This window comes from Dromaius novaehollandiae, chromosome 1, assembly GCF_036370855.1.
Source record: "Dromaius novaehollandiae isolate bDroNov1 chromosome 1, bDroNov1.hap1, whole genome shotgun sequence".
Classification (NCBI taxonomy): domain Eukaryota; kingdom Metazoa; phylum Chordata; class Aves; order Casuariiformes; family Dromaiidae; genus Dromaius; species Dromaius novaehollandiae.
This window is the reverse complement of record NC_088098.1, coordinates 103,131,260-103,155,925: the sequence shown is the minus strand read 5'-3', so window position 1 is coordinate 103,155,925 and position 24,666 is coordinate 103,131,260. Positions and strand designations below refer to the sequence as shown.

The following is a 24,666-nucleotide window of genomic DNA, read 5'->3' as shown; positions in this document are numbered from 1 at the left end:
TGTGAGACAGCAACAGCCACTCCACTTTTGAAAGCAGCTGGGAGGAAGCTGTCAGCCTCTGACCACAGTTTCCTCTATTTAGAGAACATGGGAGAGGTTGGGGAGCAGAGTGAATGCTAAAGTAATTCTTTGCTCAGATGTGGTGTCCAGGACCTTGGACCCAACTGTGCTTGGAGAAGGCTGTGTTCAAGCTCTCACCTACTGTTGCTGCACACAGTGCTGCTGACCTCACACACAGTGCAGACGTGGGCTGGCTGCACGGACCAGGTGCCCTGCACCACAGGCTGTGGCTTTGCCATCTCTACAGCATCTGACACGCAATGCGTTCTATACAGCAAAGCAAGAAGGCTCACCTCTCTTTGTTACCACCCTGCCTTGCAGCTTCCACTTTCTCACCCCTGTTTTATTGGATTAAGTGTTTTTTTGCTCCAGACCAATAAACAGGGTGACAGACCTGACCCCTAGCTGAATTCACCTCCTCCTGTGGGAGAGATGAAGGCAGATTTGCTTTCCTCCAGCTATTTACTTTCTGTAGCTACAGAGAGCAATGTGCTGCCTCAGACACAGGGTGGATTAGCTAAGGTCTTCTCCAAGGACCACTAACCAAGCTCTGCTTCACCCCTCATGCACAGCAGGGCCCACAGCACCTTGCAGGGCAGCCTGTGAGTGAGCAACTTCTCCCACAGCACCTCCAACCAGCTCATGAGTTGTACATTCCCTCTGTCTTCTTCCAGGCAGAAGGACCTCCATCACTGCAGCCAGGTCCTGGCCAGGCCCAGACTAGGCAGCTAGTCAGCTCCTAAAGGATAATGCAACCAAAGTTCAAAGGATCCTGGGACCTGGAAAATAGCTTCCTCGAAGGCACTCCCAGCACCAGCCAGTAAGCAGCTGCTCCCCTCAGCTCCTTCAGACACCTGCAGGAGCACTAAGGAAGAAGCAAAGCTCCTGTCCTATACTTACGCATGGCCTCATTAGAAGACCCACACCAAAATAACTCACCAGCATATAACAAGGGTGGGTATAATTCAATTTAACTTGGAAATTTCTCCCCTGGCTTCCCACACCACAGGCTCCTGTGCGTAGGGATGGTGGCTGCAGCGCAGGCTCTAACTCCTCACCTGCACCTTAGACAGAGCCACAAGGTGCTCTCCCGCAAACATACCCTGCAGGCAGATGCCTGGACCAGAAGGGCTCCTGGGAGCAGCTCTGCTCACAAGAGCAGTGAGGCCAGGGGCATTGCTGGGAAGAAGGTGCACTGTGGGGCTGCAGCCAGCTGCAACCCAGGAAGCGAGCACTGCGGCTCCCTTACCAGCTGCGTGCCATCCCCTCTGTCAGTGTCCACCAACACCTGCACTGCATGCTGCGGAGCTTCCTGCTCCTCCTTTCTGCACATGCAGAGGATATGGAAGGAGGCTGATGTGGGTGTTAGGGCACATCCCTGGCAGGGAAAACCCAGCCTATCAGCATGCAGCTGAACATGGGGGCTTCAACTGGAGGCACTCTGAAAGGATTTGTTTCTTTCTTCTACAGGAAGGATGGCAACACGAAGCACTTTCGCCTGATTTGTGCTGCTCCCACTGCATTGCCAGGGCATTGACTGAATGGCTAAATTGGCTCAGGGATTCACAAGCTGAAAACAGACTGTAAAACTTGCTTGATCCCACCAGACTCCTAGAGGGAATGAGATTCATTCAGTGAACAAAAACATACACAAAGGTCCCTCCTTTCTCCATTTAATAAACTGATTCATATGACAGCCTGCAGGTCCAGGAGATAAAGGCAGAGACTCCTTGCTGCAAGGCTTGCACTCTTATTAGTTCTCTCAGGCTGCTTGTCAGCCTGCACACACAGCTCCACTGCCACCACCAGTCTGGGGGCACAAGCTGTTGCAACAGGCAGAGAGGTCCCTGCAGCATTTCACCTGTCCCCTGCTCCCCATTGTTGTTACAATGAAACAGAGCAGAGGAACATGATGTGCTTTGTGGAAATAGAGTAACACAGGCTGAAACCTGCTCACTGTCTCCACAGAGGTAGTGAAGCAGATATAGCAGAACTACACTTCGGCTTTGGTTCCCTGCTGCAGCATAAAGCCTTCCTGCCTCAGAGAGGAGGGATGAAGAGGCTGGCTCTCTGAGACCAACCTGCTGTTAGTGGTGACCTAGGGGGATCCCAAACTCCTGCACTCTGAGATCCTCTGACCATCAGCCAACCTGCCTACCACTTTGGTGGAAAGAAAAACATCTCTGCTACCGCAACAGAGTAAATGGAGAGGAAACTTGGAGTTCAACCTCAGTGAGCTTCCATAAGTCAGTGTGCAGATAAACATACACAAGGGGACAGTTAAACTCCAAGCCTGCAACTCAAATGACGCATGAATCACTGTTTACATTTGCAATAGAGAAACCATGGAGAATAGGATTGCTTTACCCAGCCCTATCACCAGCAATGATGATGCTCTGTGGACAAAAACAATAGCTCTCTCTTTCCAGGACTGTCATCTGAAACTTACTCTTTTCCTTCCTGGGAAATCAGTATAACCAAACATATGGCAGGGCTAATAACCATGCAAGGATGTGTAAAGGAAGAAGATCAGAGAATCCTTTACAAAGATAACATTGCTGTTAGAAAACACATCAGTGAAGTCAAGTCCATGAAGAAAAAGATCCCCTTGCCTCATCTTCCTGGAGAAGATACAGGAGGGGAGGTGGGGAACATGCTTCTTGGATAGCACAGAGGATCCCTGCTGATATCTGCAAGGAGAGGAGGACTTGCCTCCTTCAAGCCAGGCAATGCATGTGGCCATGCACCTCACCTGATGAGTTGCAAGTGCAGCTCCAGCACCATTGGAGATAAGCGCTCCCGTCTCCCTCCCTCAAGGCTACCTGGCTGCTGCCAGCATCTGAGCAGCCAGGCTATTCACAGCACACCCTGATAGAATATCACAGTCTCGCCCTGCAGAGTGCAAAGGCCAGGGGTCCGGTTGCCCACAGTGCTGACTTTGGCCTTCACATGGGTGATGACAGCCTCTAATTACATGCTCCCACACCCGTTTTCCCTCTGCCTGCCCCACTGGACCCCTTTGTTGGCCACCTTCTTGGACGCTGCTCGGTCACTTTGGGCCAAAGTGTTCCAGAAAACCTCAGGCAAAATGCAGCATGGAAAGTTTTACCAAGCCCAAGCCAGTCAGGGTGAAGTTCGACCCTACCTAAGAGAGCACAGCAGGAATTAGCAACATCCACAGGGACTTTTAAGCCTTCCAAGCAGACAACTGGACGCTGCCCTGGTGCACAGCCAGGAGCCTGGGGTGGAATCAGGGTAAGACAGGATGACTCTAGCAGTAAGGTAGAAACACTATGGAGGAAGCTATTCAGGATGAAGGAGGCATCACCATGTTTGTGCTGGCTTTTAGGGGGAACATACTGCTGAGACCCCAAGCCCAAACAGGCCAAGCTCTCTAGGGCCAGAGGTACCTGCAGCAAGCATAGGGGAGAGGTCACACACCAAGTCCCCTGCCCCAGCACCTGGAGTCGCACTGCATGCAGCAGGCGAGTGCATGGAGGCTGTATGGCTCCCCTCTTCCTCAATCCTTTCTCACCCTTCAGCTTATATGACCTCTGCTGCAGCAGCCTGGATCAGAGCAGGATGCAGGGCTTTGCTTGTCCTGTATTCTGCTTGGCCATGGGCTCCTCAGCACTTCAGCAGGGAGCACCTACAGAGAGCTCCCAGCACCACAGGCTGCTGCTGTGACCCAAGAAGGAGGGGCAATACAGCACTGGGTACAGGCTATAGGCAGGTTGTCAAAAATTGCTCCTATCTTTGCTTCACAGGTCTCAGGAGACATCCCCAAAGCTGGAGATGCCATTCCCATGTCCCCACAGTGACTAGGGAGGGGGCAGGAGGAAGGGAAGGGACGAGGTTTGCATGCTCAAAAGTGAGGGGTTGGGGCTGGCAGGGTCAGGGGACTTTGGGAATAGCATAGCATTGCCATGATAATGTGGCTGTCTCGGAGGAGGTACCGAAAGCCTACAAATAATCAGACACGCTAGCACAACAGACTTTGAAGTCTGCCATCAAGTTTTCTCAGCCCTGCTCTGACATCAAAGCCAGCTGGTTACTTCTCCCAATTACAGAGGCAAGCCAGAGCCAGCTTCCCCAAGGCTGGCAGTCTCAGCTGCAATCCTCCATGCCTGCTCTCGTGGGCAGAAATCTCCTGACAGAGCACAAGTGCCCAAATCCTCCAGCTCTTGCTGGAGCCAAGCTCACTTTCCTGGGAGCTCAGCTTTCAGCTACATGGGCTTTCACCTACGGCTTTTGGAGCCGAGCGAGATTTCAGTGGATAAAGATGTTGACACACTGCTGAACTAAACCACCAGCCAGTCCCAGGGAAGCCAGACAGCTATGAAACCAGCCTGAAGTCTAAGCAAAGGTGAAGAAAATAAATGTCATTTCTCATAACAGCAAGAAGGGCTGCTTCTGCTACTCACGTTTTGTGTGTCCTGTACCCTCACGGGACACAGCTCCATTGCATGTTAGAAGAAGAGTCTTCATGAGAAAAACCCACAACAGAGAACTTCAGCACAGAAAAGCTGTTACAATAGTTTTGCAGGGAGAAAAATAAAAGTTAATTGATACAGGAACTGAAACCAATTAGTTAAAAAAAAGTCTAAGAGCAGAACAGGCTGGGGAGCAGAGAAACACCCACCCTGTAAGGCTGCAGCTTTCTAGGACTGTGGTCACCCTCAGTCGCAAGCAGAAAGGGCTGGACCAGAATGGGAGCCCCACAACTCTTTTCTGGTGAGCTGGTGCTTGCTCTCCTTTGCATTGTCGTGTCTCCTGTAAAAAGTCAAACAAGAACAAAATTGGCCAGGCACTTACGGGGAGACAAAATTAGGATTATTTCTCCTTTACTGTGTCATTAGCAGACAAACACACTAGTTCTGAAGCTGTTCTGCCAAAGAGATAAAACTGGAGCCTCAACCACACACCTCATGTCTTATCCCAATACAGAGAAATGCTCTTGAGCCTTCCCTCCCCCCCGCCTTTGGCTCTTCTACACACAAAAGAGACAAAAAAGCTCACTCCTCTATCGGTATAGCTCCAGTCTCATAGTCTTGGTCAACAATGTGCTTCTGATATAGATCTCCTGGGCACCCCATCTTACTGCTCTTTACTTCAAGGACACCAACTGGGTTCACTTCAGATGAAGCTAAACTCGACCAGGTGCTCCAGAAGCATGCCTAAGTGCTCTAAACACTGACACATGCACACCTGAAGGAAAATTCCCCCCTAGACATGGTGAGGGCAGACACCAGGTCCTCAGCACAAACTGATTTGCTCTACAGATCCACTCCTTTTGTCCCACACTACTCGCTAACACAGACATAGCTGGTGTCACCCTGAGGGCACTCGCATCAGACATCCCTGACTGAAGCAGGAGGAGATGAAGAGCTGCTGTAGTGCTTCACCAAGCCCTTCTTTCCAACACCCACTGTCTCCCTACACCCAGCCTTTCCCCCTTAGTCAGGGCTGAGGGCTTCTTGGCACTGAAGGGTTGTGGCTGCACCTCCGCAGCTCCCCAGGCGCCCTTACATTTGCATCGTGCTCAGCTGTGGGGCAGCAGAAGGCTGGCAGGGATGATCTGCCTCTAGGGAACTGCGCAGCCAGAGGAGATGCTGCAGCAAGGGCAAGGCAGCAGGGAGGGAGCCAACACATGTCTTCCTGGCAGCTCCTCACAGCACCCCAGCAAGAAACGAGTGCATGTGGCACTTCTGGAAAGAGGCAGCCACTCCATAGCTGCCCTTTCCTGAGCTGTATCACTCTGCCTGCATGGTTTGGCTCTGAGGCAGTGCAGCCCATTTTCTTTAAATCACAGTGATCCCCTTGGCACAGCGCATGCAGGACCAGATCACATCACCATGCGGTTGACAAAAGCAGCCCCCTGCTTTGCTCGGCTGCTGCGTGGCACTAGAAGCTGTTACACACCTCCCCCAAAACCTTGCTGCGCCGGCATTCAAAGCAGCATTAGCATCTTTTAAGCAAGCCCATGATGAAAGACTATTTGAAGCAGATAGCAGCAGAGGGTAGCTGCCTGGTCTTTTTGCTTCTCGACAAATGCACTGACAGCAAATGCTGGCGAAGGGGAGAAGGAGGTTAAGAGGGAAAACAGAGAGAGCAATACCAATAGGCTCTTGTTCAGGAGGAACTTCTGTTAGGGAATACATAAAAGTATTAAGTGGTGAGAGAGAAGCTGGGTTTTAATATTATGCTGCTTAGGTCTCCAAGTTGTGGAGATGCTACGTTTCAAAACTAATTAGACTGACAGAGCTTGGATTCGATTACAAGATTTCCAGAAGCAAGAGGGTTTAAAAAAATTAAATGGCTGCCCTGGAAGTGTTAGCAAGAGAATTAAACAGCCATTGCTGCAGCCAATTGTTAAATACATTTAAGCTGGGAAACACAGTAACTCCAGCTGCTAAAATCCCTTTGCACCAGTGGCTGCAGTAGGGAACCACTCTCCTAACAGGCCTGATTGGAAGATGCACAATGTATGTGTTTCTCCAGCCTTAGAGGAAGGAACTGGGTCTCCAAGGTCCTCTGATGGCAACGTCTGAATTTGAAAGCATGTGGATTTTTCACCATCCCCAAACCCGTGGTAGCAAGCACAGCATGCAAGAGCCAAAGGCAGGCAACTGAGGGGCTGGGGCTCTAACCAGGAGAGGCTGCAGGTTCCACAGAGCAGCAAAAGGGCTACCCAGAGGAAGTCCCAGTGTATACATGGACAGAAGGCCCCATCTTTACTGCTCAGGATGCTGAGCCTCTGTCTGCCCTAGCAAAGTGCAGATGGACTATGGTCAGATGGACTCAGACCAATGATGGACTGACATACAGCTACACTCCTGAAGTGAGGAAAGCAAGGGAGCAACAGCAGCACTATGTTTACAGTTCCCCTAGCATCAAAGCCTTTGCTTTACTGACAGCTCACCTAAAAGAAACATATTCTCTCTGCCCCACTCCTCTGAAACCATGGGAAAGGCAGTAATTTCATAAGGGCCATTACCAAAGCCAGAACAGCCCCTTTTGAAAGCCCAGAATTGCCAGCTTCAGATCCTCTGAAGCTCCTAAAGCACCTTTCATTTATGGATTTCAAGTTTCTCCCCAAGCACAGATCCTCAGGCATTCTACAGAAATTCAGCCTGGAGCCTGGTGGGCTGCCAGGGTGGGACTCTGAAGTAAAATGGAGCATCGACATGCTGTTTAGTGGTCTGGATGTTCTTAGCTAGCAGAAAGTAGCTTCCAGCAATTCAAAAAATGCTGTACTCCCATACGCCACCCTCTCACCCTCCTCAGCATCAGTTTGAGTCAAGCATCCTGATCAACAACATGCCATAAACCCTATTTTCTCTTACTGCTGCATGAACATCCCAGTAGGAGAACAGCAGACTGTGGTGTAGGCAATGCCAGTGCTGTTGCTACTGCTAGCCTCGATTCACACTGGAGGAGGATGTCATTGCTGTAGTCACACAAACAATTATATTTATGCTAAGCCAAACCTATTTCCTTCCAACCAAAGGTAGGAACTGCAGGGAACTCTAGGGAGAACCGGTGCACAGCCTTGGTTAAACATAGACATAAACATAGACGGATTCCAGGTGTGTATGCTTGATCTCACTTCTGTGTGCTTGGACTGTGTGTCTCAGTCTCAAACCAACTCCTCCTTCATTGTTCTCATTGCTGCCCAAGGTAGCTTAATAAAGGGTGCACCCAGTAGCGCAACATGGCACCAGTGATCTTACTTTTGCCTAAGGCCTTCCATCTAACAGAGCCTGCAGCACTTCCCCTGCTTTGCCCGCAGGCCCAAGGAACATCTCTCACCACTGAAACGTGGGTCTCAGTCAAGCAGGAAGGGGTAACACTCAGACAGCACGTTGCTGCCACACAGAAGGTAAAGTTTAAACACAGCAATGCCATGGTTAAAGGTCCTGACAGCTGTTTTGTTAACACTGTATACGACCAGGTGGAGGAGGGGGAAGTTATTGAATAGTGACTTACAAAAGACTTTTCTGGATGAATGCAGGGAACTGTGGGAGAAGGAAAGATGAGGAAAAGAAAAAGATAATGGCACCAGGCAAGGACATCTTCACACACACTTAAAAGGCTATGGGCAAAACTATCACCTTCAAAAGGACCTTAATATTCTGTTTCAAAAGAAAATGCAAGCTGCTTCTGCCAGGCTCAGAACTCAGAGGTCAGTTTCTGAAAGGGCTCTCCCTAAAACATCAGAGACAAACATTTCGGAGCTAAAGGAACAGCCTATGCTTGTTAGGCTGCAGAGACTGATGGGAAAGAAGAAAAGGAATTAGATAGTGATAAAAAGCAGAGCTGGTACGGTCTATTCCTGTGGAAAAAGTCCAAACACCCAAAAAAGGAGAGAGACCTTGTCCTTTTCATTGCTGGAAGACTCACCTTACTGGCAGTGATTTTGCTCTAAATAAATGCTTCAAGACGATTGGTCACTCCCTATTGGTTCATCTACTGGATGAGTCAGATTCAGAAGGGCTGGACACCATTTGTGGATAACACACCAGGGACCTCAATGTAAGACTTGGATAACTCCAGTAGTCACATGGCAGGAAAGCTGCATGGCTGAAGACCAGGAGCCTGAGCAAGGGATATAAATCACAATTAAGGATGGACTGGATCCATTAGTCAACCTGATAACTGCAATCCAAGGTCTATTCTACATGGAGACAGAGAAGTTATGCAAGTAACTATAAACACAGCAAAAAAATAAAAAATAAAATAAAAAAAAAAATCAGGACTAAAATCTATCCTGGAATTGTTTTTCAAAAACATAGGTTATGTAAGAATGAAGGTTATCATGAGCTTGAGGATGCATCATCAGCATGTTGGTTCAATGACTACACCTACGTGCCCTCACTTCATCCCTCCCTATGCCATCATTAGAGGGAGCTGCTATTACCTCACTTCTCTCAGCCCTCATTTGCCTAGCCAGTATTAAGACACTCATCTCACCTATTTTTTCTTATCTAAGGTAAGTTTGTCACCCTAGTCTCTTCTATGGCTAACTGCAAGAAATGGGCACTTTCACATGGTTTGTATTCTAAAATATATGCCTCAAGCAGCGCATTCTTGAGGTATCTATTTCTCAAGTCCAGGATGACTAGTCTGGGTGCAAAACATGAATCTCATCAAAATTACTTTCAGGAAAACAACTTTGTTGCATACTAGATATAATGTTCAGCATAAAGGTTGCCTGCCTGGAGCTCATAGATAATGAGCAGTGCTTGTATTATGACAGCAAGCAGCCACTCAGGAGTAATCAGGCCATAAACATCATCTTTAGAAAGAAAATCTGTCCTTTCTGCTTTGGCAAAGGGAATCCAAATGTCTCTTTGGAGTCATTTCCCCATCAGAGATGCTCAGTTTTCTTCCATATTCTCTGGAGTCTCCATGACTAAAAGTTTACAAAACATTTGTAGGCGTGTGGAAGGAGCCAGCTTTGCAGTGGGCACAAGGCTAGAGTCCTAAAGACTGAGCTCTCAGCAGATGATTCAAGGATGAACAGCAACAGTACCTCCCCTCAGAGAGATAAGCAAAAAAGAAATGCAGAAACACAAACATCAGTCCAGAAGGCAAAGGCAAGAAAGATGTACTCCTGGAGGTGCGGAAGAAGAGGGACAGGAAATGAAAGAAGAGAGGCAGAGGGAGGTACAGAAGAAGAGGGACAGGAAATGAAAGAAGAGAGGCAGAGGGAACAAAACAGAGGAGTGAGCAGCAAGGCAGCAGACAAAAACAGAGAGGATGTACCTAAACATCAAAGGAGAGATTAATAGCATTTTATTTGCATTCATAACCTGCATTTGACTGTAGCTGCATATAGCTTTCATATATCCTTCCCAATTTAGCACAGTCCTAGAATCCCAGCTGATATGCTCAAGGCCTTTGCAGAGGTGAAGTCTGCAGAGCAGAGGGGGCAACGAGAGCCACAGAGCAGGCAACCCCCAGCTCCTTCCCTCAGAGATCTCCTCTGTGGTTTCTCAGATGCCCAGTAACTGGCTTGTTCATATTGCAGCCTTTGTACAGGGGGGAAAGCATACCCCTTTCTATCCAGTTCAGTCTTTAAGAAACTTGTGGGAACTTTGTATCTTTAAGATCTCTTGCCATCTGTTGAATATGTCAAGTTATTGGCAGGATCACACAAACAAGCAACCATCAGCCAGGTTTTCTTAAGCAACAAAAAAGAAACAAAACATCATGTCCTTCTATCTGAAGCTTCATTATTCTTTTTTTAAGCCATCAGAAGAGTACCCAGACTAAGTTTGTGGTCTAGTCTAAGGCCCAGTACATGCTGGAGCTAATAAAATCCCACGTGATCAAAGTATGATTATAATGCTAACTTGCTTTCACAATCTGCTTTGACAAACCCTCCTTTTCTAGCCCTTCAGCAGAGGTAAAAGCAGCTGCATTTACACTTCTGGCACTTAGCAGAATCCAACTCAGCCCCCAAGGGAGAAGAGAAAGTGCTGCCCAAATGGAAGGCTATATGCTGCATTTAAGGCGTGTTGCTTACCTCATACAAGAACGACCATTAGTTTTATCTTCAGTTAGCATGACAACACAGCTTGATCAGTTGCTGAAGGTTCTTCCTTGGAGCACTAACTCTCCTGCTATCTGCTATGGAGACAATAGCCCCCTGCAGTCATAAAAATGTAAAGTCCCACTGAAAAGCCCAGAGCAGTACTTTTTCCTAGGAAGATTTGCATGACCAGGTTCCTCATCTACACAACATGGTTATCCTCAAGCACACTACATATTGCCTGTCTGCTTCAGCCCAGCCAAGGCCTTAGGACTGGTCCTGAACTGAGTAGGGCAGTCAGCCAGAGCCATCACAGCACGACTGGGCCCTGCAGCGGAACAAACAGCCTCTACACACAAGTAACCATGTGGCCTGAGCCTAGTGCTCAAGAAGCAACTAAGTACTCAGGCCCTGGCACAGAAGTGCTTTTCAGGCTGCCTCTACTGTGCTAGGCAGCTAAATACTGCTATAGGCAGATAGCAGTGTCAAACCATGGCAGATACGAATTGATTCTGCAGAGATCTGGTAACTCTCACCATTCATAGCAACACTCAGTCAGTAGCCTGCAGCTTTCTCCCTTCACCCCCCAACTTTAGGTTTTGGCTTTACTTTCTTCTTTATGATATAATCATAGTACTGTTACATGAAGGATAGCAAGATCCAGGCCATCCCAAGAGGTGGGGGGACAAGATTGCATGAGACTAATCCATACTTGCCAGGAAGCATGTGACCTGCATGGCTGCTGCCTCACAAGCATCCCACTCACTACTTGGGAGTATGCACATGCTAAATGCTTGCAGCTGACAAAGGCGCTGCTGAGGGATCAGAGACCATTCATGGTATTTTTCTAATCTCAGCTGATAGTTCCTATTCCCCTCAGGAACTTAAAACTTGGTCCCATCTCCCAGCTTTCTGGAGGAACACACCATAGGGGACATTTCTTGACACCAGCTGCAAGACCACCAGCCAGAAAGAAGCCAAAGATCCATGCTTTGCTGTCAACTGGCCCACACGCCAGCTATCTCAGGTAGATCAAGCACCAGCCTGAACACAAACTGACTTTTTCAAAGCCAGTCTTGTCCTCCCAAAACTGCTTCTGCATCAAGCAACTTGGTGTTGGGAAAGAAGTCAGCTTCTTACTGTACTTACTGTGGTGTCTTACACTGCAGCAGCAGATAGTGGCATAATGAATGGGGGGGAAAAAAATTCTGAATTAAGCCATTGGCAAGATAAACAGGAGGTTTACTTCCACCACTACTCATTTTCATCCTGGTACCTTGGAAATGAGAAGTCTGGGGAAGGATCAAGGAAGACTCAACATCTAATGCCCAGGTTTCACAACTAGTATTAAACACATACTCCCGACTGACTTACACCCTAGCTAATGAAATCGAAACTCCCCCCAAAAAGTTGACTTACAGATGAGGGAGAAACAGCATAGATTCAGTAAGGAATTAAGAGCCCTGATTCATCGCACAAATGTAGGCAAACCATTTAAACTTGCTGAAAATTAGGGGTTATTCTTATTTCATCTGGTAGGCAGTGCTGGCAACAGTATTAAGATTTACATTTGACACTTGCTGCTATAATAGCGTCTGCATAAGTGCAAGCTACAAGGGAAGAACTGCTCATAGCTCAAAGATCAAGACCCACAGCACAGACTTAATCAAAAAAGGTTCGCTCTTTATTTTAAACATAAAAAGAAACATTTTACACAGCATTGTTAGAATTACTCAGTACCTGCATTCAGGAATTGTGCCGAACATTTTATTTTATAACTTTGAAATTAAAACAAATGAAAGAAAATATCTTGCCCTTCTGTTATACTATGTTCAAGCTTGTCCTGGGTCAAACTCCAAGTGCTTGGAGGAATTTACCAGCTTAACCAAGAGATGTGGCAAAGCAAACAGAGGAAGATCAATGTGAGCCCTTAGGATACTTAGACAATACCACAGGTTGCAGCTGGGAGGATATGGATACTTGTACTGCATCTCAGGCAGCTTACTCTCCTGACGCTCTCCAGGCTTAATACACAACCACATGCACACATCTCCACTCACATATACACACACTCCAATCACACAGGAAATAATAATAATAAAAACCACGGAAAGTGACCAAGACATTTTCTCATTAAAGACAAGATTACCAGAATATTTTTAAAAAGGGGAATAATACAAAATTGGCACAATTAGAAGGAAACCTGTGGGATAAGTCTAGCCCCTCAGCTTCTAGCCTTTCAACTACAGCAAAAATAAGATGTAAAGGGATAGATGCAGCATTGCCTTCCAAGGGACTGGCAGCAGTACGAGCTAGTGGTGAACTTGCTTCAGTTGGAATGACAAAGATGGTTTATTACAGGCCACGAAGGATGGTCAAAATTAACTAAGGGCATGGGGACCTTTCACTAAAGGGGCAGGGAGCCCTGACCAAAATAACCCTGAGTTTCTTCCAGCAGGGAGAAAGTGTGCTGTGTCGTGTGCTTGGGAAGAGCTGGCAGTTCCCTGCTCATTTGTTCCCTAATTATTGCATTACAGTCACAATCCTCTTTCCCCCAAAACTTAACCAAGAATACATAAACAAGAATTCAGTCTTCAAGGAGAACAAGTGACTGATGCTGTGCTTGAAACTTAACCAGTACAACCCCTCCTAAAATCCCCCAATGCCACAAGCTTTTGGTGAAGAAAGCAGACGTTAAAACAGGAAAGAAGCTGCTTAAGATCAGTGTGGGAAGGACAGCCAGAATTCAAAACATCAGACTAGTGTCCCAGAATATCTAGGGAAAAGCAAGATTTCACTACAGCAAGCAGAACAGGAGAGGAAGAAAAACTTGCTGTCAAAGTGGTATCTGAGTGAATCCTCTCCTCAATTCTTCTCCTTTGGAAAGCACCACTACAGATTTCTGGGCTTCCACAGCGGAAGCCAGAGACTGTTTCAGACCTACTCCTCAGCAGGAGCAGCTACAACTGCTGGCAACATAGGCCTTTTTAAAGCTCTCCCACAAAGAAAAACAACAGACTAGAAAAAAAGCTTCTGTGGATGTTCAGGCCAGGGTTTCCCAGAGATTTATAGGTTTGGGGTATGTCAGTTTCAGATCACTGCATGAAGTGTCTAAGAGTCAAATTTTAGAGCTGCAAGCCCCCACTCTGAAAGTCAAGCCCATTTTGAAGATGTCTCACATTCAGCTTCCAAAAATCATTAGCCATATGGCTGCATGTGTGCATACACGTGCACGCGCATGGGGGTGTTTGTGTTGAGCACAGAACACAGCTTTCTAGAAAAAAACTCACAACAACCTCAGAACAAAGGTCATAATGCAGGACAGGGAAAAAACAAAAGAACACACCACTCAAAAACCAATCTGGAATAGCTACAACGCTGAGTGAAAGATTCCACAAGTACTAATATGAAATGAAGCCATCATAATAACAAGGGCATTAGATCTGCAGCTCCTTTGGAATGTGCACTGGGATGAGCTGCTAGTGGAAGAGACAATCAAGGACAAAATTAATGTTTAGACTGGCAACAGTACACCAAACCACTACCTTCTGTGGATTTCCTCATCTAACATCTTTTCTTTCAACCTCAAAAAAAAAAAAAAAATCTAAGAAGGATGGAGCCCTGGCCTCAGCTCTAGACTCCCCACCCTTCTTGACATGAGCCAAACCCTGGCTGTAACATCAGGACAGGGTACAGTCCTACTTCCTTGTTTGTTTATACACAGTAACTTAATTCTGACTTTTATTGCTTAAAACACCAGCTGTGCTGGAAAGAGAGCTGCCAAGAAAAGGAGCTGCTCCCACTTAGGAGCCAGGTCAGAGTACATGGAAGACCAAAGCACAACTTCTTATATTATAGCACCTAGAAATATGCCTCAAACCCATGGGAAGCCCTGCTGCAGGCCCATGGACAAAGGGCCTTTTGCACAAGGCCAAGATCACTGGAACCTGAAGGATTCTTGCTTGTCTTAGGCCAATTCTTATTCCTACTCTGAATGAAACCTGAGCTGCACTTTAGCTACCGCAGATCTCAGACTCTGCTCACAGGCTCAAGGGTTACCAAGTGACTGGCAGCAGCAGTATTAGAGTCTGGTCCGTGCATTCATAATACCTAGCTTCCAAATCTCCCCTAAATGTGATCATCGGTTGGCCAACTACACACAAGGACCCATTGCCATTTTTTTCCATGAATCATACCATCACCGCTGAGTCAAGCTTTCCTACCTCTCTGCTGAGACCGGCAGAAAGCTGGGCCACATTCCTAGACACCACGTTGCCCCACCACAACAAGCAGAACAGTGTCTGAGGCACAACAGGAGCAGCTGTAGTGGAGAGAAAAGAAGGTGGAGAGGTAGAAGGAGAAGGTGGCCATAGGCAGAGATCCAGAAAACTCTTGTCTGAGGATTGACTCTTCAGGGTTGCTAAGCCAGCCCCTATTCACCACAGCTAAGAATTTTGAGCACTGAAAATAGAAAAATCCTTAAGAAAAAAATCTCAAACCTGCAGGCAGGCAAATTCTGTTTTGGGCTTAACCATAAACTCTTTGAAAGCCAGAGAAGAGAAGGCATGTCACAACTATAAACCAATTTTTCACCACAACAGCCTCAGGAGGCACCAGCAAGCACTCTTCTTCAGTCTTTGTCCTAACACAGAGTTAAGTCAGACACCAGGGCAGACAGAGAAAGGGGACAGGATGGTGTGATGGGGGAGGCAGGAAGAGCAGACTGGTTAACATGATGCAAGTCTAACACTCCTACCAGCTCCTTCATACCCATCCCCTTCCCCACCATCTTTTCATACCAGATCTTTTCAAAACCATGAGGGGAGTGAAAAACAAACAAACAAAAAACTCAGTGAATTTTGTCACAGGGCCCTGCTGAAAAAAGGCTTGACAGTTTGTACATGAGAAGGACTTTTCCCTGCGCAGAAAGTGCTGCTGGAAAAGGAGAACTCTGAGTTGCTAAATATGGCCTGAGCACTCTCAGGACATGATGTGTAACAAGGAGAAGCTTGAGGTTCAGGCTGAAATCTGAGAGGAAACGCACTGTCTTGTCTGGGCCTGCAAGTGAGTGTCTCAGCACAGTCCAAGAGCCCTGCGAGTCTCTCACGAAACGCAAGTGCTTTTGGTTCCCACGCTCAGTCCATCTCCATCGACATTAGCCGGCGACGTTCTCGTCTTGTTTCCTGCACTTCCTTCTTGCAGCACCAACGGGAGGTGCAGTAGCCGATGAGGCAGGATAAAAGTCCAATGACAGTGGCCAGACCAATGCCAATCAACAGGGGGTATTTGAAAGCATTCAGAACTGAAAGAGAAAGGCAAACAAAGTCATTACATCACTGAGAAATTCAAAGGGCATGTTATTTGTTCTTGTTTAAGAAAGGGGGGGACCCCACACCTTTCAGTCATGGAAAGATTATTTCAGAAGGGAATTAAACTAATTTTCCTTACTAACTTCTGCCTTTTGAGGTTTCAAAGACTGGTCTCTTTTGCCTCCCCTCCTCACCCTCTATTTCTTCCTCTACCATTCCAAAGACTCATAGAGACTGGAAGCACCAGAGAGACCATAGAGTGAGACAGCAAAGTGGAGCCACTTTCAAGAGGTACCTCATTACCTGTTCCTCCAAATGAAAGCTTTGCAAGGTTTCCCCAGATAAAAAGAATGCAGATGCAATCTGCCTAAGTTATTTTCCAAATGGTGAGGACTAGACTTATTTATCCTTTGTTGGATTACAACTGTGCATTCACCACCACTAAGCAATCCTGTCTAATCAGACGCCAAAGTTGGTGCCTAAACTAGCAATTCAGTCTTCTGAAGTGCTACCATTCAGCTAAAGGGCAGGGTCGGGAAATGGAAAGACTTTGGAAAGTACAGTTATAATCATCGTTACCTGCCCAGTAGGGAGAACAATAACTTCTGATTCATTCAAGTTCCTAGGACTTCCCAGCATGATCTTTCCTCAAATTGCTGAGAAGGAAGCTTCCAGTACAAAACCTTAGCTATGTGCTGAACACAAGCATCTAAAGCGCATCTTGCTTCTCATGAAAGTCTAGCAATGCTTGCAACAAGCAGACAAGACAAAGTGCAGGGAACAGCACATCTTGTGGTTAGGAGAGAAAGGAAGTCAGAGCTCTGTCTGGCACACTGTTCTCAGCTTTGATATTAACCATGACTGACTCAGTACTTTAACACACCCCAGCTGCAAAACAAGGCTTCCTCCTGCAGGCAGCAGAAGGGTTAACACTTGGAGAGAATGCTGCGTCTTAATTAAAAGATGCCCCAGCTATGTGTAATATCAATATTAGATCAAGAAAGAGAACACTCAGCCCTATGAGTGTGATCAATTCACACCTAGCAACATTGCAGAATTTAGAATCAGAGGTTGAAAACAACAAAAAAGGATAACAAAATCTAATCAGACTATCACAGTCACTTTTAAAAATAACCTCGGGAATATTTGTTACTGAAAGGCATAACAAAAGCTTAAAGCTCCCCCATGCTCACATTGCACTCTCTTACCATCCATTTTCACAGATAAGAAGATGGGCTTGGCTTTGATGTCAGGCTCCCGCTGCCATACCCCAGTGGCAGACCGCACCCATGGGGTCACTACGCAATAGTGGTTCCCAAAGTCGTGGTCCTCGCAGCCATACACACGGAGTCGAAATTCTAGCGGGCTGATTCTCTCCAGGCTGAGATCGCTGCTCCCGTTTCTCCTGCTTTGTGTCACAATCCCTCTCCGGTCCAGTGAGGCTAGCAAGACAGGCGCTCTATCCAATGCGAAGGAACGCACCGCAAACCAGAAGACATCAAAGGACATATCATCTGTGTTTGGGGACAGAGCAGAATTTGAACACACTGGTGAGCTCCAAAGGGTATTCACAGCGCCACTTTATCAGTAGAAGGGTGAATCTGCAAGTAGTATGAACAACTGGATGATTATTTCTGTTTCACCATCTGTCCTTCAAACACCAGCTTTCCAGCACAAACAGGGTTAATGGAAGAATCAGAAACAGTCTTAAGAGCACAAGTATGTCTGAAATGCTAAGACATGAAAAATAATTAGCACTGGAAACTAGAGGAACTAGGACTGATATTCATAGAAAGTACTCTAAAGGTTAATTAACAGCTGGGAATAGATGCTGGCATGCCCTAGACCTTCCAACATGTACAGGCAGTGGAAGCGCTGCTTTTGTGAAAGTGAGGTGAAATGTGTGAAATGGAGAAGGTAGAAAGGAGACAGACTTGAAGAGTTACCAGGAGAATTTCAGTAAATGCTGCCAGTTAGCTTGGGAAAGGGCTCCTAAAAACAGATGACCACTGAATGAAAGTGCAGTCAGCTTGTGAGTGAGTTTGGAGCTAAGAGCAAGAAGAAAAGTTTGTCAGGTACTGATCTGACAGTGGAAGACAAAAAGAGTACCCTGAACATGTCCTTAGTGGGAGGATCAAAGAACTGAATTGCAACAGGCAGAAAGAATATAGTTGCACAGAAAGGGTGACTTACTACAGGGATGACAGAGGAAATTGCCTGCTTTCCTGCCTACCATCTTAAAATTTATATTTCATCTCAGATGTAAGTTTTTGCTAAACAGGCCTAATGTCATGAGAGGTACTGATGCTGAAACTACAGTGACAAGGGAGCAGAAGTGCTACACACGTACTAGCAGAGTGTGATTCGCAATCACTATGTTCTTGCAGGGGCTACACAACCTCAAAGTCGGAAAGACTCTTTCCTAAAGATGCCTCTCACCCATATTTAGTCTGCCTAAATGAGGGCAGAGATTCTACAAAAAGCACAGAACAATTACCTACAAAAACACAAAGCATTCAGGATCAAAGCCTGACCATGATGCTTCTCTATGCATCTTCCACAGCTGATGTTTACTGTCATGCATCATCAGGCAATCATGCCTGTGTAAGTTTTATTATCCAAGGAGATAATCTACAAAAAGCCTTTGCAGCATCTTCCACCTTTAACATCAGCTGACAGGTAGTCAGAGTCCATCAGCACATCCAGCTCTTTTTACAGTCATGCAAGATTCTATTGATTGCATTAGCAGAGCTCAGTCTTAACCCTCTCAGGATGGTGTAGCTGAATATATACTTTAAAAATCACTGCAATGCTCTGCTAACATGTTAGAGTATTTTGGTAGAAAACAGCGGGGATGCTCTTACATACAAACTAGATACAGAGAACCAGAAAGGAAAGAAGTTTTTAAAGCAAAATAGGATTTGAATGCTACCTTTTCTCTGCCTGTGAAAGGGAATCCAACTGACAGCAACAAGGAGACACTATCACAATCAAGATGTGTAGAACCTAAAGCATAGAATGAACCCTTCTCTTCTGCATTCAGTTACTAACATGAAGATGAGTAGGAAGGATGCATCATGTCTGTTCTGATCCCCATTTACTGATTATAGTATGTTATTCTGAACATACTAGCCACGCCACTCTCAAGATAAATGGATTCTCACATATGGAGAAGTGCAGGGAAGAACAATTCATGGATGTTACATGAGACCAGCAACATCTGCCAGAGTCCTAAACTAGTATGACCTAGAGCATAGACAAGAGAGAGGGCTTTGGATGCACACATGTTCACCAATAGCTCTTCCTCCCTGTCAAATTAACAAGCTGATAGGCCCAAACTGGAAATGGAGGTTTCTGTCTGTGTGTGCGTGTTTTTGTTACAGCTAGAATGTGTGCACAGGGCTTAACCTTTTCACACTTAAGAGTCCCCCATAAATTCAGGGGCATATCAAACTTCCATTTGCTAGTGTTGAGATCCATAAGAAACACAGTATTAGCAATCTCAAACTTAAAACTGATCTTTCATCTAATTGAGTTTGCTGTTCCAGATTTGATCTCCAGGCTAATGGTAAAATTAAAGCCCTAGACCTGCTACTGTACTTGGATTCTTTACAAATTGAAGTGAATATGATTTTTAAGCCTCTCTCACGCAATATAACACCTCAGAAAGGAAGGGAACCTAAAGATAGCCTTGTAAAGCAAAGTAGGGACATCCTCAGCTATGCTACTTCAGGTGTAGCATTAGCTGTCCAGGTACTACATCCTCCCTCACTGCAGACAAAAAAATACCCTCTATTTGTGTGATAACTAGCTTCCCTGTAAGTTCCTCTGTGCAGGAATGGTGAGGAAATCAGCAGCAAGAGTAAAGAAATACTACAAGTCAGGTGCACAGTTCTCACATGCATCTTCAAAAGACAAACAATAGGTGAGAAGGCAGATGGCAGCACTCTGTTACTACCAGAGATGCTGCCTGACCAGTATGTTTTGGGACACCAGCCAATTTACTGCCCTGCTTGCCATGGCCAGCTGCTCCGGGTGATGACACAGAACCTCAAGAGGAAACCTGGCACATTTTGCAGCCCTACAGCAGGAAGAGATTTCCCAGTCCTATCTAGAGGTCAGCATAGGACATGGACCAGCAGCCCTCACAACCACCACTCTTATCTATCATACTGCAAATAGTACTGTCAGTTACTTGGCATAATGCTGACACCCACCACCACCACTACCCCCAGCAAAAGCAAAGCTAATAATAAATAAAATCACCACACACATCTTAAGTTAATGGGACCAAATTCTGACCCCTGCCTCGCATACTCATTCAACCATCTTTGGGAAATTCTGCTGGAGAGAGCTCCATTTCTGTAAAATACTCTTGGTCCCAGCTGCCTGTTTATGCCAAGTACAGTAATTGCACCAGTCCACACGTAGTCACTTTGGGAATAACCAGTTTCTTTTAAAGATCATCAAGATGGCCACTAGCTCTTTGTGCTTCCAGGTACTGCAGGTGCATGTAGATGCTTCTCAGGCCAAGTCCAACTACAGTGAACACACCATTGCATTTGCCATAAAGGTTTCAACAAGAGTCTAAAAAATCTCTCTCTCTAGCCTTCAGATTCCCAGACAAATTGCTATTTTTGAAGAATTCCTTCTTTTCATCCTCAAATGGCTCATTTTAGGTTCCCTTCCCTTCACACACAAAAATGAGTACAGACACTTGCTGTTATTTTAAAATAGCTGAATTTATCTTCTGTAGTTACAACATGAGACAACAGTATTCCACCAACATATTTTATTAGTCAGTATACACAGTGTGCAATTAGTGACTCACTACAGACAGAGTTAGAGGGAGGATTTGGCTGCGAGTATTCTTTGTCACTGTGAGGTAGCTTCATGCAGCAAAGTGATCTGATTCATTTATTTGTATCACACAGTTTTTCATACTATAAGAACATAGGAAAATTTAGCAACACCAGTGATGAACATGCCTAGCAGCTCCCAAGTGCTGATAAATACATGGCTTTACTGAGATAAAAGTCAGGTCACATGCTAGCTTCCCAAAGGCACCTGTTATCACCACCCCCCCACACACACCTTGTATCAGTGTTGACAAGTCACTCTCTCAATTTTTGTTCCCAATCTAAAAGAAACTCAACAACACCATGAGATACACCCTTAACACTGTAAAGGTGTCTTTCACCACTTTCTTCCCCATGCCACAATGTTGTAAGTATGACGCAACTGGGCAGGGACATGAAGCACCCCTGCATTACAGAGAAGCGTAACACCCCAATACCGAATTCATAAGGTTGTCAAGGACATCAGTGCCCCAGTTCATGCAACTTAATTGCTTTCTAAAGGAACACAGATCACTGGGAACTTGGCCCTTCAGAGGCTCTGTGAGCATACTAATAGTGGTGCTATACTTCTTCCCCTCCTCAGCTAGTGAGGATCATCAACATGTAAGGCACATCTTTACACACATTTCGATTTGACACACAGGACTAAGCTGTCTGGGTTTTAGCCGCTTCTCTGGCCAATCAGTTCTCAAAACAGGCAATCCTGTTTCTAGACCAGCTCTTAGGAACCATACACTTCCACTGCTTAGAATGGAGCTCTCAGCATCTCGTTACAGTGCTGAATCACAATTTTGAGACCCTTTTTGTTTACTACATTTAAATGAGGTTGAATAGGGCTTCCTAGAGAGCTGACCAAACTGCTTCAAGCCATACAAGATGTAAACAGAACAAGCTGATTTTGTTAAACTCTCCAGGGTGCCCACTGGGTCTGACTGGAGCAGATAAAAAAGCCATCTCCTTTCAGGGAGAGAAAGCAATACTCTTAAATCCCTAAGCATATAGTCCAAGAAGAGGTCATCTAGGAAGTCTAGAAAGATCATTTGTGAAAGTGTGCATTCAACAAAAATATTAGAAGAAGCTTTATATCTTTAGGGCACAGAAGTACCAGTAATTCCCCCAGACACACACACACCACCAATTCAAAACCCAACCACAGCTGCCAAGGCAAAAGAGCACTCCTTTAGACACAGCAGTTGCTGCTGACCTCAGTACTACACACTCCACTCCAGCAGGCTCTCAAAGCAGCACAGGAAATTAAAGCATGCAGCAGTCACACCAAAACCTTTTCCACCCTTCTGAAAAGTTTCCACAGGCCAGGTGTGCACAGACACAGTACTGTGAACTACCTCCACTAGACTAGGGCCCAACCAAGAATTAAGGCTCCTAGAAACACAGAAGATGACGAAAGATCATCATTCATTTAGCTTTTCCTCAGCTCCTTGCAAGCACTGTATTTTCCTGATTACGTGCTCAAAGAGGGAAAAGAGACAGCACTTGACAGTCCCTCCCCTTATTACATGAAGTGTACATGCTGACCAGTTCACACGCTTGCCAAGCTGAGTGGCTACAATAGCAGAGCAGAGCGTTTTCAAACTGTTTAGGACATGCACTTTAGGAAAAGATCCCATGAAATTCACTGATCCTTCTTTGCTCACAAGGGGGCCCAAAATACACCACCGCAGCAGATCTGCCACCAGAAGAGGAGGTCCGGAACCCAGGCCCTTTGAAAGCATTAATGCCCCACAGGATATAGTCAGAACAGCAATGTGCATATGCACTTGCTCGCCTCTTCTTTCACATCAGATTTCCAAACAGAAAAGCAGACCGGTAGTGCTGTGATCTGTTTTTCTCTAGGAGATGCCAGTAATTCTTGCTCTTCCTATCTGATTAGCTGGTTCAGGCCTCCTTCAACCCTGTACCTCACTGCCCCACTGGGATGACACAGTGCTGTTATCTTTCAGTCTGTCTAATGCTTTGCCATTCTTTTCAGGCAAGTGTTCCATTTCAGTTGTGAATTCAATTGTGATGCAAACTCAGCGCAGGGACAGATCAGAGATGGAATATGTGGATGAAGAGTTACTATTAACTACATCTGGTTGTTACCATATGAGCCCTTAAAACCCTTTTTCACCTAGCCTGCTCTGCTTTCCCACTACCTAGTCCCCTCCATCTCTCAAGGCCAAGCGGGCAGAGTTACAAGGGAACTCCACACACCCTGTAGCCATTCAGATCCCAGCTGTTCCCTGCAGCTCTTCTGCCAGTCTCATCCAGAGGACCAGCTAGGCTGGACAGCTGCCAGTTTCTCAGGCACGTCTGAAAAATGTATTTTCTCCACAAGAACATGCAGACTGGGGCTGGATGAACCCCAAATCCTGCTCATTCATCAACTCGAAGCTCAGAGCATGAACTCAGATGTTCCTCAACACCTGTTCCAATGCCACACTTCTTTACTCCTTGCTGTGCATATCCACTGTGTGTGCCTAATCTGCCCCGTTACAGAGAGAAAGAAAAAAAGAGAGGCAGAGATCCACCATGTTCACAATGATGTTACCCAGCTACAGAACAGATTATAGTGCTGACATTTAAAACTGCACTGGCTGTTCAGCAATCTCTGGTAACTGCAACAATTCCAAACTTCAGGCAGAGTCTATCAATTTGCCCTCTAATATCAATGCCCTCTAATATCAATGCCCTCTAATAAGGTTGCCCAGTTTAAGCTTAACTGTGCAGATCAGCAGATCCCTAGAGAGGCCACCTTTTTACTTAAATCCATTCAATTATGCTTATCTTGTCAGGGTTTCTCCCATTCTCACACTAGCAAGCACACTCATATCACAAAGCCAACTGCAGCAGAGCACTGGCAGGTGAGCCCCACTGTTAGCAAGTAGCTTCTTTCCGAGTTTCAAGTGGATGAAGGATGCTGAAGCCTCTTTGACAAGGCAATCCCAAGCTTATTTTAGCCATTAAACACCAGCAGAAGCAGCAGCTGCTCCCAGCCAGCAAGTATTGCTTTGTGAAGGAAGCCAGCTGCTTTGGGTACTGCTTCGCAACAATATGCATAAGAGCTTAGGAATACTTCAACTTAGAAGAGGCTTCTGCACAGCACAGTAAAGGACAGGCTGAGCCATACACACACACATATATTGCTGCAGAGTATGTTCAGTCTCCCAGGCTATGAATCTTTTAATTGCAATAAAGTTTACTCAGCTTTTTTCCCCCCTACAAAGCATTTCAATCTATCATTTTTTCACAAGCACAGAACTAATCTAGCAAATTGCTTCTGTGCTACACTCGCATTTAAAGTAAAATGGACAGGCGAACTTCCTAAACCTGATACTTCATCTCATCAGCAGCTACATAGTATTTCTTGCACAGCACCATCTTGTAGCATTTTATACGAGCTTTACACGAATCACAGCTTTGCTTATATGCTTATATATTTATATTTAGATATGTATTCTTATATTTAAAATATATTTTTATATGAACACATATAAAATGACTTTATTAAAAAAAAGAACTAAACTCACACCAAACCCCAATTTTTTTTTTTACTACAGCAACCAGAGCTATTCTGACATCATTCCTGATGAAAAGCAGCTCAGGAAACCTTTGGTAAGCAGCTAAGTTTTGAGCAATGCTCTGAACTTTTCAGCCCTTCACGAAAGTTTGCCATTAAAGTGTCCATTGCCCTTTTCATAGCAATCACATAGCACATTTATTCCTTCTTTTTCATGCAAAAGAGAGGCTCACCTCTGAAGGCATCAGCAAGGAATATTAATTTTCAGTATTTAGGCTACAGTAGGCAATTTTTGTGATTTTTAAATTTACATTCCTATCCACTCTGAAGTGTTCCATTTAAAATCCACTCTGAAGTGTTAATCTGACTGGCCAGTTGATT

General features: G+C 45.7%; 1 protein-coding gene across 3 annotated transcripts in view; it reads right to left on the bottom strand.

The window, feature by feature from the left end:
- Positions 1-12,259: 12,259 nt before the first annotated feature.
- Positions 12,260-24,666, bottom strand: part of PTGFRN (prostaglandin F2 receptor inhibitor) — a 70,779-nt gene continuing 58,372 nt past the window's right edge. For all 3 annotated transcript variants that reach the window (XM_064522793.1, XM_064522795.1, XM_064522798.1), the window contains exons 8-9: positions 17,115-17,420; positions 12,260-15,899 (exon numbers count right to left, since the gene is read on the bottom strand). In XM_064522793.1, coding sequence (XP_064378863.1) covers positions 15,733-15,899; positions 17,115-17,420 — 473 coding nt within the window. In that variant the 3' untranslated portion in view covers positions 12,260-15,732. The remainder of the gene's footprint in view (positions 15,900-17,114; positions 17,421-24,666) is intronic.